This window comes from Ranitomeya variabilis, chromosome 5, assembly GCF_051348905.1.
Source record: "Ranitomeya variabilis isolate aRanVar5 chromosome 5, aRanVar5.hap1, whole genome shotgun sequence".
NCBI lineage: Eukaryota > Metazoa > Chordata > Amphibia > Anura > Dendrobatidae > Ranitomeya > Ranitomeya variabilis.
Window position 1 is genome coordinate 196,675,680 of NC_135236.1, and position 13,778 is coordinate 196,689,457.

Genomic DNA, 13,778 nt, shown 5'->3' on the forward strand with positions numbered 1-13,778 from the left:
TCACGCCACACCTAATAGTTTTCTCCCTTCTGTTTATTTTTTTTCTTCCTTCAGCAGGGCTTGATGCAGGCCTAGTCCTCTGTTCTTTCAAAGGCTATATTTCTGCGCTATAGATTCTTTTCCAAAGGAGTCTTACCTCTCTTTCTCAAATCAGAACTTTTCTTCTGGGAATAGCTCATGCAGCCCTTCTGTACCGAACACCAGTGGATAGTTGGAATCTCAGCTTAGTTCTGGGGGCCCTTAGAGGTTCCCCTTCGAACCGCTACGCCAAGTCTCGCTAACTTTTCTTTCATGGAAAGTGGTCTTATCGTGGCCATCGTTTCCATCAGGCGCTCTTTCTTGTCACTTGCCCTTCCTGGTTCTCCACCTGGATATGTAGTTTTGCAACCTGTGCCTACTTTTGTTTCCCTGCCCTATGGTCTCACAACCGCTCCCAGTCTTCACAAAGGTAGTCACTGCCTTTCATCTCAATGAGGACATTGTCCTCCCCTCCATTTGCCCATCTCCTACTCCGACTTGGTCAGGCCTATTTGCATTTACCTAGCTAGGAACGCCCCCTTCCGGAGGACAGATTCTCTTTTTGTTATTCCCGAGGGTGTGCGTAGAAGCTTTCCGGCTTCTAAGGCTGTGATTGCTCACTGGATCAGAACAGCAATCTTGGAGGTGTACTGATTCAGAACAGAATGCCTCCCCCTGGGATTAAGGCCCAATCTACCTGAACGGTGGGAGCCTCCTGAGTATTTCGTCATTGGGCATCCACCCTACAGCTTTGTAAAGCAGCGACCTGGACTTCCATTCACACGTTCGCCAAATTTTACAGGGTCCATACCTATTCCTCGGCTGATGCTAACCTAGGCAGGAGAATTTTGCAGGTGGCAAGGATTAGTTCCCCGGACAGAATGGAGTCTGTGGTTTTTTTTTTTCCCTCCCTAGGGACTGCTTTGGGACATCCCATGGTTTCCTCTGTCCCCCATTTAAGCAATAGAGAAAACTGGATTTTTGGTTACTCACCGTAAAATCTATTTCTCGGAGCCTTTGTTGGGGGACACGAACACAGCACCCTCCCGTGGTTAACAGTTTGGTTTGTGTGTTCTACTTTTACATGTTGCTTCTCCTAGTGCTTTCTCAATAACTCAATAACTTGGTGCCAGTTGAGGGGTGTACACTGCTGGGGAGGAGTTCATTTTTTTTCTGCATGGTGTCAGCCTCCTAGTGGCAGCAGCATACACCCATGGTTTCCTGTGTCCCCCAATGAAGGCTCCGAGAAACAGATTTTACGGTGAATAACCAAAAATCCTGTTTTCATGGACACCTTTTTAATGGCGTGCCCAACACCGATTTATGACAATGATGTGACCTCAGTGCTGAATCGGTGCTGCAGCTCTTTCACTGTTATTTATTTCATCACCATATACCATCATTCTCCGGCCACCTTGGCTGTTCCCCTGCACACCGGGTGGTTTGGGGTTTCTCCTTTGTGCTCAGGATCAGTAACGTTAATTTTTCTCACTCCACAAATCGTAGAGGTGTACATGAAAATTAAGACACTTGTCCCAAAACGACCTGTCAGCAGTTCTTGTCGACATTATACTCCTTTTTAAGGAGTTTGACACTACCAAAAAGCAATCTTTTTACTATAATTTTTATTGGGTTGTTTTTGCTTTGACAGGTGGAAGTGTCGATAACAAAAGCTCACAAAAGGTGGTTAGAAGAGCTTACAAGTTTATCAGAATACAAAGCAAACTTGAGGCTTGAGAGAGAAAAATGGGAGAGACTTCATGATGTTAATGTGAAAAAGCAGGTAAGTAAAGGGCATTTACGATCTCCTTTATTAATCATATGACTTTTGTTTTAAAGGGTTATTTTGAGAGGGATCTGGCCAAACAGCACCTAATCTCCCCCCCCCCAGATGCCTTTGGCCATCAATTATCAGTAAAACGTATCAATATTTGCTTTGTAGATATCCGATGCTGTTGCTGCAGCTAAAGCAAATTGGAGGTTAGGAACTGGAAAATTTGACTGCAGCAAGAAAGAAAAAGAATTGGAAGAGCAGGTGTCCTCCATGAAAAGGGAGTTGGAGCGAAAGAATGATGAGTTTGAGGCACGAATGAAAGTAGAACTTGGGGAGGCACGTGCTCTGTGGAACAAAGAGCGACAGGAGGAGATTCAGCAGATTCGGGCACAAAATGAAAAGGATTACCGCACATTTTTGAATGAACACAGGACTAAGATCATCGAAGTTCTTTCCACAGCAAAAGCTGATTTTGAAAAGCAAAGAAATGAACTGGTTTCTCAGAAAGAGGCAGAATTGACGGAAATATTTAATCAGCAACTCAAGCAACGGACTTGTGAAGAAACGCGGAAAATCCAAGATTACAATGAAGAGATTTTATGTGAAATCGAGCTACTTATGTCTGACATTCATGACAATGTGGTTGAAAAACGTGTTCCAGAGCGTTTCTCCAATACATCAAGCAATTTAGATGCCCAGTTTTTGGATAAGCTTCGAACTTGCTTACAGAAGTCTGTCATGGGGATTGCTTACCAGGTTATTTCCAATGCAAAATCTGAGTGGAAGCAGGTAATTATTTGTATGTTATTTCAATCTGTAAATGATGAATATACAGTTGGTTAGTCAGCATAAAGACCAAGCTTATTCTTGATGTTTTTCAGAACCTTGATGAGAATTTTGCAAAGAACCACCACCTTTCAGAGAAGCAGTCAAATGGTATTTTTTTTTTTTTTTAAATCATAGAATGTTAGAGTTGTAAGGGACCTCCAAGTCAGAGACTCAGTCCTCTCTATCTTCAAGAGTACTCCCGGGACAGGGATCGTTGGGGTACCAGGGACAGTTTGAGGCCCCGTTCCTTACCGAAGACCGACACAGCATGACATCATAGCAGCCAGTTCCACTCATTGGCCACTTTCACTGTCAAAAAGTTTTTCCTAATATCTAATCTGTATCGTCTCCCTTTTCACTGCTTCTCGTGTTTCCATGTGCAAATGAGAATAAGGATGATTTCTGTACACTGTGACATCCCTTCAGATATTTGTAGACCGCTATTAAGTCTCCTCTTAGCCGCCTTTTTTGCAAGCTAAATATTTCAAGCTCCTTTACCCGTTCCTCATAGGACATAGTTTGCAGTCCGCTCATCATCTTGGTAGCTCTTCTCTGAACTTGCTTCAGTTTTTCAATTGTCTTTTTTAAAATATGGTGCCCAGAACTGGATACAGTATTCCAGATGAGGTCTAACCAAGGAGGAATAGAGGGAGAGAATTACTTCACGTGATCTAGACTCTGCTTGTCTTAGTACATACTAGAACTGTTAAAATTTCCTGGTCCAGATGAATTACATCCTAGGGTACTATGCAAATTATCTCTTCAGAGAGGAAGAGGACTAGAACTCTACTGCCACCTATTGGAAGTGGCAATCCTAACAATTTTAATGCATTTAAATTAGTTAACTGTTCCCTCACCATCACTATTTATTGATAGTATGCAGTATTCTATTCCTTCACTAGTACAGTGAAGATCAGTTGGTTACAATTGCTTTCTTAGAGAACACAGATACAAAAAAGGAATTTAAAAGTTCGGCCTGCTCATTTTTTTTACCATTTCACCCTTTTCATCCTGTAAAAATGTTACAGCATCTTTTAGCATTTCTTTTGCTTTTGACGTACCCCATGATGTGGAAACCTACCATATTTGGAAAGTTTTAGGAGAAACTCAAAAGGTTTCACACGTTTACCAGTTTTGATCAAATCATAGGGATGATCGCTCTGAGATGCCCAGTCACAAGTTTTTATTACAACCACCTAAGACAGAAAATATTTAAGTTGGGAAAAACAAAATCGTAAATTATGGATTCTGTCAAATTCCTTTCTATCCAGTTCTACCCAGATTACTATACTTTCAGAAACCACTATATATGATATAACACTCTTATTGCTTTTATGAAAAACACTTATAAAGCTAATACTAAAAGACTTTGATTAGGGAACGTGATAGGCCGCTCTGAACAAATGTGTTTTGAGGGAGTGCCTAAAACTATGCAAATTGTGGATGGTCCTAATATCTTGGGGTAGAGCATTCCAGAGGATTGGCGCAGCACGGGAGAAGTCTTGGAGACGGGAGTGGGAGGTATTGATTAGTGCAGAGGTTAGTCCAAAGTCGTTTGCAGAGCGCAGTGTTCGGTTAGGTCGATAGACTGAAATGAGGGAGGAGATGTAAGGTAAGAGGGTGCCGTACTGATGAGAGCTTTGTGGGTGAGAGCAGGTACTTTGAATTGGATCCTACAATGAATGGGCAGCTAGTGTAATGACTGGCGAAGAGCGGACACGTCTGAATACTGATTAGCTAGATGGACAACCCTGGCTGCTGCATTAAGGATAGACTGGAGAGGGGTCGAGTAAGGGGGAGGCCAATTAATAGAGCATTGCAGTAGTCCACGCGGGAGTGGATCAAGGCGACAGTGAGGGTTTTTGTTGTTTCCATGGTGAGAAAAGGGCAGATTTTAGAGATGTTCTTTAGGTGTAAGTGGCAAGAGCGGGCAAGAGATTGTATATGGGATGTGAAGGAGAGATTGGTGTCAAACTTAACACCCAGACAGCGCGCCTGCTGCCAGGGTGTTATTATGGTGCCACCCACGGAGAGGAAAATGTCAGATTTAGGGAGGTTAGTAGATGGCGGGAGCAGAAGAAGTTCAGTTTTGGAGAGGTTGAGTTTCAGATAGAGAGCGGACATGATGTTGGAGACTGCGGACAGACAGTCACTGGCGTTCTATAGTACAGTGGGGTTAAGGTCAGGGAATGACTTGTATAGTTATGTGTCATCGGCATACAGATGGTACTGAAAGCCAAATCTGCTGATGGTCTGTCCATTTGGGGCCGTGTAGAGGGAGAAGAGAATGGGGCCAAGGACTGAGCCCTGAGGTACCCCAACAGTGAGAGAAAGAGGAGATGAAGTGGAGCTAGTGAACAGAACACTGAAGGAGCCGTCAGAAAGATAGGAAGAGAACCAGGAGAGATCAGTGTCCTTAATGCCTAGTGACTGGAGCCTAGAGAGTAGGAGAGGGTGGTCAACAGTGTGGAAAGCTGCAGAAAGGTTGAGAAGAATGAGCAGAGAGTAGTCACCGTTACATTTTGCTGTCAGAAGGTCTTTGGTTACCTTGATGAGTGCAGTTTCTGTCGAATGTAGGGGGCGGAAACCAGACTGTGAAGGGTCTAGGAGGGAATGAGTGGAGAGGTAATGGGTAAGGCGGGAATAGATCAGGCGCTCCAAGAGTCTAGAGATGAAGGGGAGATTTGAGACTGGTCTGTAGTTGTTCGTGTAGGATGGGTCGAGGGCTGGTTTCTTGAGTAATGGAGTAACGATAGGGTGTTTGAAGGAGGAGGGGAAAATGCCAGAGGAGAGAGAGATTTAAGATTGTAGTTAGGTGAGTTGTGACGACTGGAGAGAGAGACTGGAGGAGATGAGAGGGAATGGGGTCAGTAGTGCATGTAGTCAGACGAGAAGAAGAGAGGAGCTTGGAGACTTCTTCTGTGATGGGATCGAATGTGGAGAGTGAGCCAGGGGAAATCCAGGGAGGGATGAGAGTCACTGCACTTGGTGGCTGGGAGCGGATTTCCTGATAGATATTATCTATTGTCTCTATAAAGTGGGAGGCCAGGTCATCAGCACAAATGTCTGTGATAGGGGCTTGTGCTTTTGGCCTGAGAAGGGACTGAAATGTCTTTAAAAGTTTCTTGGGGTTGTTGGATAGTGAGGACATCAGGGTGGTGAAGTAGGTCTGTTTGCCGAGGTGAAGGGTAGAATTATAGGTTCTTAATATATTTGAAGTGTATGAAGTCTTCTGGTGTGCAAGTTTTCCTCCATGAGGGTATGTGCACACGTCAGGATTTCTTGCAGAAATTTCCTGAAGAAAACCGGAAATTTTCTGCAAGAAATCCGCATTTTTTTTTGCGTTTTTTTTCCCGTTTTTTTTCCCGTGTTTTTTTTTTTACTATTTTGCAAGCGTAATTAGCTTGCAGAATGCTAAAGTTTTCCAAGCGATCTGTAGCATCGCTTGGAAAACTGACTGACAGGTTGGTCACACTTATCAAACATAGTGTTTGACAAGTGTGACCAACTTTTTACTATAGATGCAGCCTATGCAGCATCAATAGTAAAAGATAGAATGTTTAAAAATAATTAAAAAAATTTGTTATACTCACCTGCAGACAGCCGATCTCCTCAGCGGCGTCCGTTCCTATACATGGTGTGTGTGTGTGTGTGTGTGTGTGTGTGTGTGTGTGTGTGTGTGTGTGTGTGTGTGTGTGTGCGCAGGACCTTCGATGACGTCACGTGAGCGGTCACATGAGCGGTCACACGACCAATCACAAGACCGCGACGTCATCGCAGGTCCTTCACACACACACACCATCTATAGGAACGGAAGACAGAGCATGCACCGCTGAGAGGCGAGAAGACTCCGGGGGCCATCGAAGGTGAGTATATCACAATTTTTTATTTTAATTCTTTTTTTTTTTTTACCAATTATATGGTGCCCAGTCCGTGGAGGGTACCAACCGCACATGATCTGCTTACTTCCCGCATGGTGTGCATAGCCACATGCGGAAAGTAAGTAGATCAATGCATTCCTAGGTGTGCGCAATCCCTGCAATTCCGCAAATTTAATGAACATGTTGCTTTTTTTTCCGCGATGCGATTTTTTTTTCGCGGAAAAAAATGCAACATTTGCACAAGAAATGCGGAATACACTGTAAGTAATAGGCATATGTAAGCTTTTTTTTCGCGTTTTTTTTTTTCGCGGTTTTATAGCAAAAAAAACCGCGAAAAATACTGAACGTGTGCACATGGCCTAAGCGTTCAGCACACCTAGAGCATCGCTGGAGAAATTGGGTTTGCGATTTGAGGGCTGTTTTACTTTGTGTTTGGAGGTTCTGAGGGTGAGGGGAGCTACTTGGTCAAGAGTGCTTCTAAGTGTGTCATTGTAGTGATGTGCAGCCAGATCAGGACAGGAAAAAGAGGAGATTGGGGACAATGATTAGTGTAGGGAGTCTGAAAGTGTGTGAGGGTTAATAGCATGGAGAGTTCTGAATGTGTGGCAGGTAGGAGTGTGCTGGGGTGGACAGGAATTGTGAGTGTGAAGGAGAGAATGTTGTGGTCAGAGAAGGGAAGTGGTGAGTTATCTAGGTAGGAGATTGAACAGAGCCGGACAAAGACCAGGTCAAGGGTGTTACCGTCTTTGTGTTTCAGAGGTTGAGAGCTGTGAGAGGCCTAGAGAAGTCGTTAGAAGTGATTAGAAGCAACGCAATGTGAACCCAGCCTTACAGTGTTTGAATAATTTTTTGTGCCAAGAAAATCTCATTTAAAGCGCTCCCAAAACTATGATCATACATGGTCTTTTTTTTTTTTTTTTTTTGTTAAATGCACAGAATGAGCACAATGCATGCACCTCCGAGAGGCATAACTTGACACAGGTATAAAGTACAAGTCAACAATCCTTGAACTGCAGACTAATATATCTGCACTGGGATTTCAAATATTTAGGCACGATAGAAGTATTGTATCTGTAGGTTTTTATTCTGTGGCTGTAAACAAAGCTTGTATCCATTCACTGACAGCCAACATGACTTTTGATGATGTTTAAAAGAAATAAAATTATTATACAAAGATAAAAGTGATTTTCTGCACTCCACCCTCACGTTTTTAATCTACGCTGTCTGTAATATAGATCCTGTAGAATTATGGATTTTAATTTCTGGGATGACTGTTGCCGAGAACAAGGGACCCTTTAGTTTGTTTTGTTTTGTTTTTTCTCCTGGACAGCAGGATGAGCATTCGCAGAGGTGAATGTTTCGGTCGACAATTTTTGTCATCGCTATTGAGGCCGCACGTGCTCGTCCTGCCTCCCAGCCAAGAAAAGGACAGAGGGCCCCGTGTATTCGGCAGTAATGGGGGCAGCACTAGTTCTGTGTGCTTGGTTCATTTGGAGTTTTTTTTCTGTATGACAATATACAAATCTTCTAGACAGTAAGTCATGGCATGCTGTACAAAGTTTTGGATATAGAGGTATTTTTTTCTGAAAGCATTACTTCTGAGGAAAGCGGACTCCTTCCATATGGAACCTAACAGACTGTGCTGTGCGTGTGGCCTAATTATGTTGTGCCCTTATGTCTAGCATTGATGTATTGATTGTTTTTCGTACCCATTTTAATTACCTATAATGTAAAAAATAATCCACATTCACAAAGGCTTCATCTCCAAGCTTTTTTTTATTTTTTTACGACCGTGTATTGTTTATCCCATTCTTGCCAAAATTGTGTACTTGAATGTTTGAGCAGGAAATGCCTGTGACAATGGCATATAGTCAGGATCCTTTCCGCTTTGAGGAGCGTGTGATCTGTCTTGTATTACACATAAATAAAACATAAGTGTATCGGCTCGATGCTTTGCATGGAGACGTCTTTGGGAAAGTTAATAATAACCTCCATATTGTTGCTTTGTATTTTCTTCCTGTAGGTGAACAGTTGAAAAGGAAAACTGATAATTCAGCATTCTGCTGCTGTGAAAACTGCTTGCAGCAACTTGAGAAATACAAGAAAGACTGTCAAGAACTACGAAGCAAACTGGACAAAGCGTGTCGCCATCTCCAACAAGCCGTGAAAGACCAGAAATTGAAAGCAGAGCAGTTCAAAAGTGAGTAATAGTTCCTGCAATCGCACTTAGGCCTCTGGTACATTTTTTTAGCCTCCAGCGTCTCTGTGGCAGCCAAATACGCCAAAGTTGTGGGGCATGAGTATTTTAACCCCTGAAGATCCCTTGATTCACATCATGTAGTACTGCAAGTACAAGGTACTGTTCTACTCAGACCTAATTCTTTCCCCTTCTCAGAATTTGCTACATTTGCATCCTTTTTATTTAGTTCTCTGTGATCTGATTAGATCAGTAATGTTAAAGGGAACCTGAAAGCAGATACTTGCTGACTGATCCAGGGGCAGCATGTATTAGATACTGGCTTAAAAGCTGCTGGGGACCGAGTTGTATGGTGAAAATAGTAGGACAGGTGGCTCCCTACCCACTCCTAGTGCTGTCCTATTGCTCCCTGCGTGCATGTATATGGAGAGACCTGTCACTCCAGGGCGGTAGGTGGAACCCTGGCAACTTCTCCCTGCCCACCTGACTAGTCTCTCATACGGCTTGGTTCCCTGCCCTTTAAAAGTTGTGTTTTTCTTTTAAATGTCGCATCATTTGTGATATGGCAATTTTATTTTCTACATTCTATGCGGTTGATAAATAGCAAACAACTAGTCATAAGATCGATAGGTAACCTGAATCCTTTTCCATCTCTTCTGTAGAGGTGCCAGCGTTAGGCTGAGGCTACGTGGCCACTTTGGCCTCAACATCTATCCAGCAGCGAAAGATCACTGTATACCACTACATCATCATAGCTAACTGCAGGTGAATGGGGCTGTATCGTGGCACGCAAGATACGGCAACCTTGATAATCAACTTGTAAAAAATCCAACTGTTTCTGGCTTTTTGCTTCTTACCGTACTCGTCACGGTACATGCCGGTCACAGTGCATTCTCCTGCGGTATTGCAGTGGCATAGAGCAATCTTTGGCCTTGACGCAGGTCATGTGGCCAAAGTCACCACGTAGTCCCGGCCTTAGCTAGCGCTGAGTTCTGCAGATCTCAGTCCTGGTGAATACAAGTTACAAAACTGTGTCCAAGAATTGATTTGAATGTCCAACTTGTAAATTATTAAGGCTGGGTTCACATTACGTTACTGGCGTCCGTTAGACGGACTACGTTACACCGCGGCATAACGCGGTGTAACGCAGTATGTTAACGCCGCCATTTAGTCCAATATCGGACGCAGCGCTAGCGCACGCCAACAATGGGCCGTCATTGAGTGACGGACCCTGGGACTCAGGCTGCAGCGTTTCCGGGTCCGTCACCACTAGCGCAGATAGAGCATCTGCTAGCTCTATCTGCGCTAGCGCGATGACACATCGACACTTGCGTTAACAGCAGCCCGTTAACGCAATGTGGAAAACGATAACCTAGGCACTAACACGGTACCAAGATATATTTCTTTCCTGTAATCTAGGCACTACTAATTAGTGGTGCTCAAGTAGGTGCCCAAACCGTGCTAGTTTGATAGATAAACTTGGCACACACAGAACGTAGATGCAGTGAAATTTAATGAGGTAAAGTACATACAGTAGACGTTTCGGTCTGTTTAGACCTTCTTCAATGTACCTCACACAAATATTTGTGAGTCTCAGGGTCATATATTGTAGATTGGAGTTCCCTATGATAATGGGTTGACCGGTTATACCGCAGTGACACCAGGTCAAGAGACATTCGTAGTTGGATGGACGCAGTATTCACTGCTTGTCCAGTGTGGTCTATCCAACGTTAACGCAATGTGAACCTGGCCTAACAGTAAAAATGATGAAAAACTGAAAGATTAGTAGATTTGCTTAGATAAACTGTAATGTCCTCTGTCTTCCACAGGGAAATGACTCTGAAAGGTATTTTAATCCCATTCTTACAAAGTTACAACATGACCCAATAAAGCTCATGAATGCTTCTTATTCAGAGCCAGTATTCCACAGATCCTGAAGATGGTGGTAATGCATTTCAGTAGAGGCGTGCACAGCATTGTAAGCTCACTCCTAAAGAGAGGGAACAACATGAGCGAGAGGCAGAGATGGGATCTAGATTTAGAGCTGTGCTTTTTTTTTTTTTTTTTTCACTGCCTAACAACCTATGATGTGCATTTTCGCAATAGGCTGCTAAGCAAGGTATGAAGTGGGCTCAGAAGCGGAGCCTGCTTCTTACCAGGCATATGCCGGCTGTGTTAGATGGCCATCCTCTGCCTGTAAGTGCAGCGACCAGCTCCGATCGCTGCAGTTTAACCATTGAAATGCTGCTAAATGACAGCAGCATTTAAAGGGGTATTCCCATCTCCAAGAACCTACTGAAATATGTAGTAGGTGTAATAATATTAACAATAATAATAATACTAGCGAATTCCTCCAATTAGAGATGTAGTATAGTTTTTTTTATTCACTATATCGCTTTCCTCATGTGAAGGCATTGCAGCATCCATGCTTAGGACCACTAGACACTAGGTAGCTGTCACTTTATTAGTAACCATGGATATCATGGTCCTGCAATGCGTGCACATGAGGAAAGTGACATAGTGAATAAAAAGAACTATACTACATTTCTAATTGGAGGTATTTTCTAATATTATTACACCTACTACATATTGTGATAGGATTTAGGAGATGGGAATACCGCTTTAAATTACTTCATGGCCGGTGTGAGTATACACTGGCACCTGTTGGCCACATATGATGTGCTTGTGGGGAAACAATGGGTTACTATGGGAGCCAGGGGGGACCTGATAGAGGCCACGTAACTGCCATGTTAGTCCTCCTGTGAAGCCCCACTACAGGCTGTAAAGGACAAACCATCATACGGCTATGTCGACAGAAGAATAAACACTATGCCTCCTGGAAGACGGCGAGGAATAAAAACAAAATTGTCATGGTCATTAAAGGTTAATGTGCAGTCCATTTGGTGAAATGCTTTGGACTATGTGCTCTTCCTTTCGGAGCCCTTCTTTTCAGTACTTCTAGAGTGAAATGTAGGGTAAGGGCTCATTTCCACATGTGAGGCACACGTCCGTATCTCGCATGTGGAAACCAAGCTGTGGAGCCGGCACTCCAGAGCGGAGCGTGCGGCCGCATAGGAACACATGGAGCTGCACAGCTCCGCTCCAAAGTGCCGGCGACAGAGCTTGGTTTCCACATGCGAGATACGGACGTGTGCCTCGCATGTGGAAATGAGCCCTAAGATAAAAGGTCTCCTCATGGAGCATTTTCCCAAGTAGATCCACATTATAAAATGGCGTAACACATACACTCACCGGCCACTTTATTAGGTACACCTGTCCAACTTCTTGTTAACACTTAATTTCTAATCAGCCAATCACATGGCGGCAACTCAGTGCATTTAGGCATGTAGACATGGTCAAGACAATCTCCTGCAGTTCAAACCGAGCATCAGTATGGGGAAGAAAGGTGATTTGAGTGCCTTTGAACGTGGCATGGTTGTTGGTGCCAGAAGGGCTGGTCTGAGTATTTCAGAAACTGCTGATCTACTGGGATTTTCACGCACAACCATCTCTAGGGTTTACAGAGAATGGTCCGAAAAAGAAAAAAAATCCAGTGAGCGGCAGTTCTGTGGGCGGAAATGCCTTGTTGATGCCAGAGGTCAGAGGAGAATGGGCAGACTGGTTCGAGCTGATAGAAAGGCAACAGTGACTCAAATCGCCACCCGTTACAACCAAGGTAGGCCTAAGAGCATCTCTGAACGCACAGTGCGTCGAACTTTGAGCCAGATGGGCTACAGCAGCAGAAGACCACACCGGGTACCACTCCTTTCAGCTAAGAACAGGAAACTGAGGCTACAATTTGTACAAGCTCATCGAAATTGGACAGTAGAAGATTGGAAAAACGTTGCTTGGTCTGATGAGTCTCGATTTCTGCTGCAACATTCGGATGGTAGGGTCAGAATTTGGCGTAAACAACATGAAAGCATGGATCCATCCTGCCTTGTATGGAGCATCTTTGGGATGTGCAGCCGACAAATCTGCGGCAACTGTGTGATACCATCATGTCAATATGGACCAAAATCTCTGAGGAATGCTTCCAGCACCTTGTTGAATCTATGCCACGAAGAATTGAGGCAGTTCTGAAGGCAAAAGGGGGTCCAACCCGTTACTAGCATGGTGTACCTAATAAAGTGGCCGGTGAGTGTATATTCGGTACATGATGCCTTACCTGTAGTGACTGCTTGAGATGGGTTCTTTATTGAGCATATATTATGACTAACACGTGAGTGTCTAGAATGAGATTCCTCACCCCCCGCTAATACAGCATTTGCTAACTGCCCCTCAGGGTTTGTTGACTTCATCTTGTATGGAGACTGTGTATGGTGTTACGTCCCTACACCATGGATCCACCCATTCAAATGGGTATACTGTAATGCGTGGCTACATGGAGTCCTCCAGTCCGGTAGCGGCTCTTTCTAGGGATATCTACTTTAGTTATTAGAGGAGGGTCCAAGCGGTAAACTCTCTCTGATGTTTGTATCCCCTCCTTAGATATAGCTATAGATGTGTCATCTCCACTTCCACCATGCTCTGCTCTTTAGTAAAAGGGATCTATCAGAAATGGCTCACGTACATCTTCTGCATTTTCAGTCATGCGTAGTGCATGTGGAGAGGGCCGACTAATCTGGGGAAACTAACGCCACATTGACGAGTCAAAGGCATAATTCTTTAAAAAAAACCTGAGGGTATAGATACATTTTTTAAACATGGATTTAAGTGACTAACATTATACAGGGCTGGTTAGGCAGGGAATTTAGAAATACATATACTAATGCTGCTTGGTTGGAGGGCACGGGGACATGACGGGTTCCCGTTAATGATAGAAATTATAATAATAGAATTTATAAAATGATGTCTGTGAGTGTTACCATATTCTGTTTCAGGATGGCGCTCTACTCGTATAAGTAATTCCTGACTAGTTTTAGTTTAATTTCAGGCAATGAAATTGTTACCCAAAATCTAAGGCAAGAAAATGCTGAACTTCATAAAACTCTTGAAGAAGTGAACAGTAACAGCACGTCACAAAGGTGAGGTTCTACGGTAGTTTTTGTTTTTTATTTTTGTGTTTTTTTTAATCTTT

The 13,778-nt window shown here is 43.6% G+C and overlaps 1 protein-coding gene across 2 annotated transcripts in view; it reads left to right on the top strand.

Moving 5' to 3' along the window:
- Nucleotides 1-13,778, top strand: part of CEP152 (centrosomal protein 152) — a 60,336-nt gene that overhangs the window by 31,953 nt on the left and 14,605 nt on the right. For both annotated transcript variants that reach the window (XM_077263712.1, XM_077263713.1), the window contains 5 exons: nt 1,670-1,801; nt 1,961-2,581; nt 2,674-2,728; nt 8,525-8,701; nt 13,635-13,725. In XM_077263712.1, coding sequence (XP_077119827.1) covers nt 1,670-1,801; nt 1,961-2,581; nt 2,674-2,728; nt 8,525-8,701; nt 13,635-13,725 — 1,076 coding nt within the window. The remainder of the gene's footprint in view (nt 1-1,669; nt 1,802-1,960; nt 2,582-2,673; nt 2,729-8,524; nt 8,702-13,634; nt 13,726-13,778) is intronic.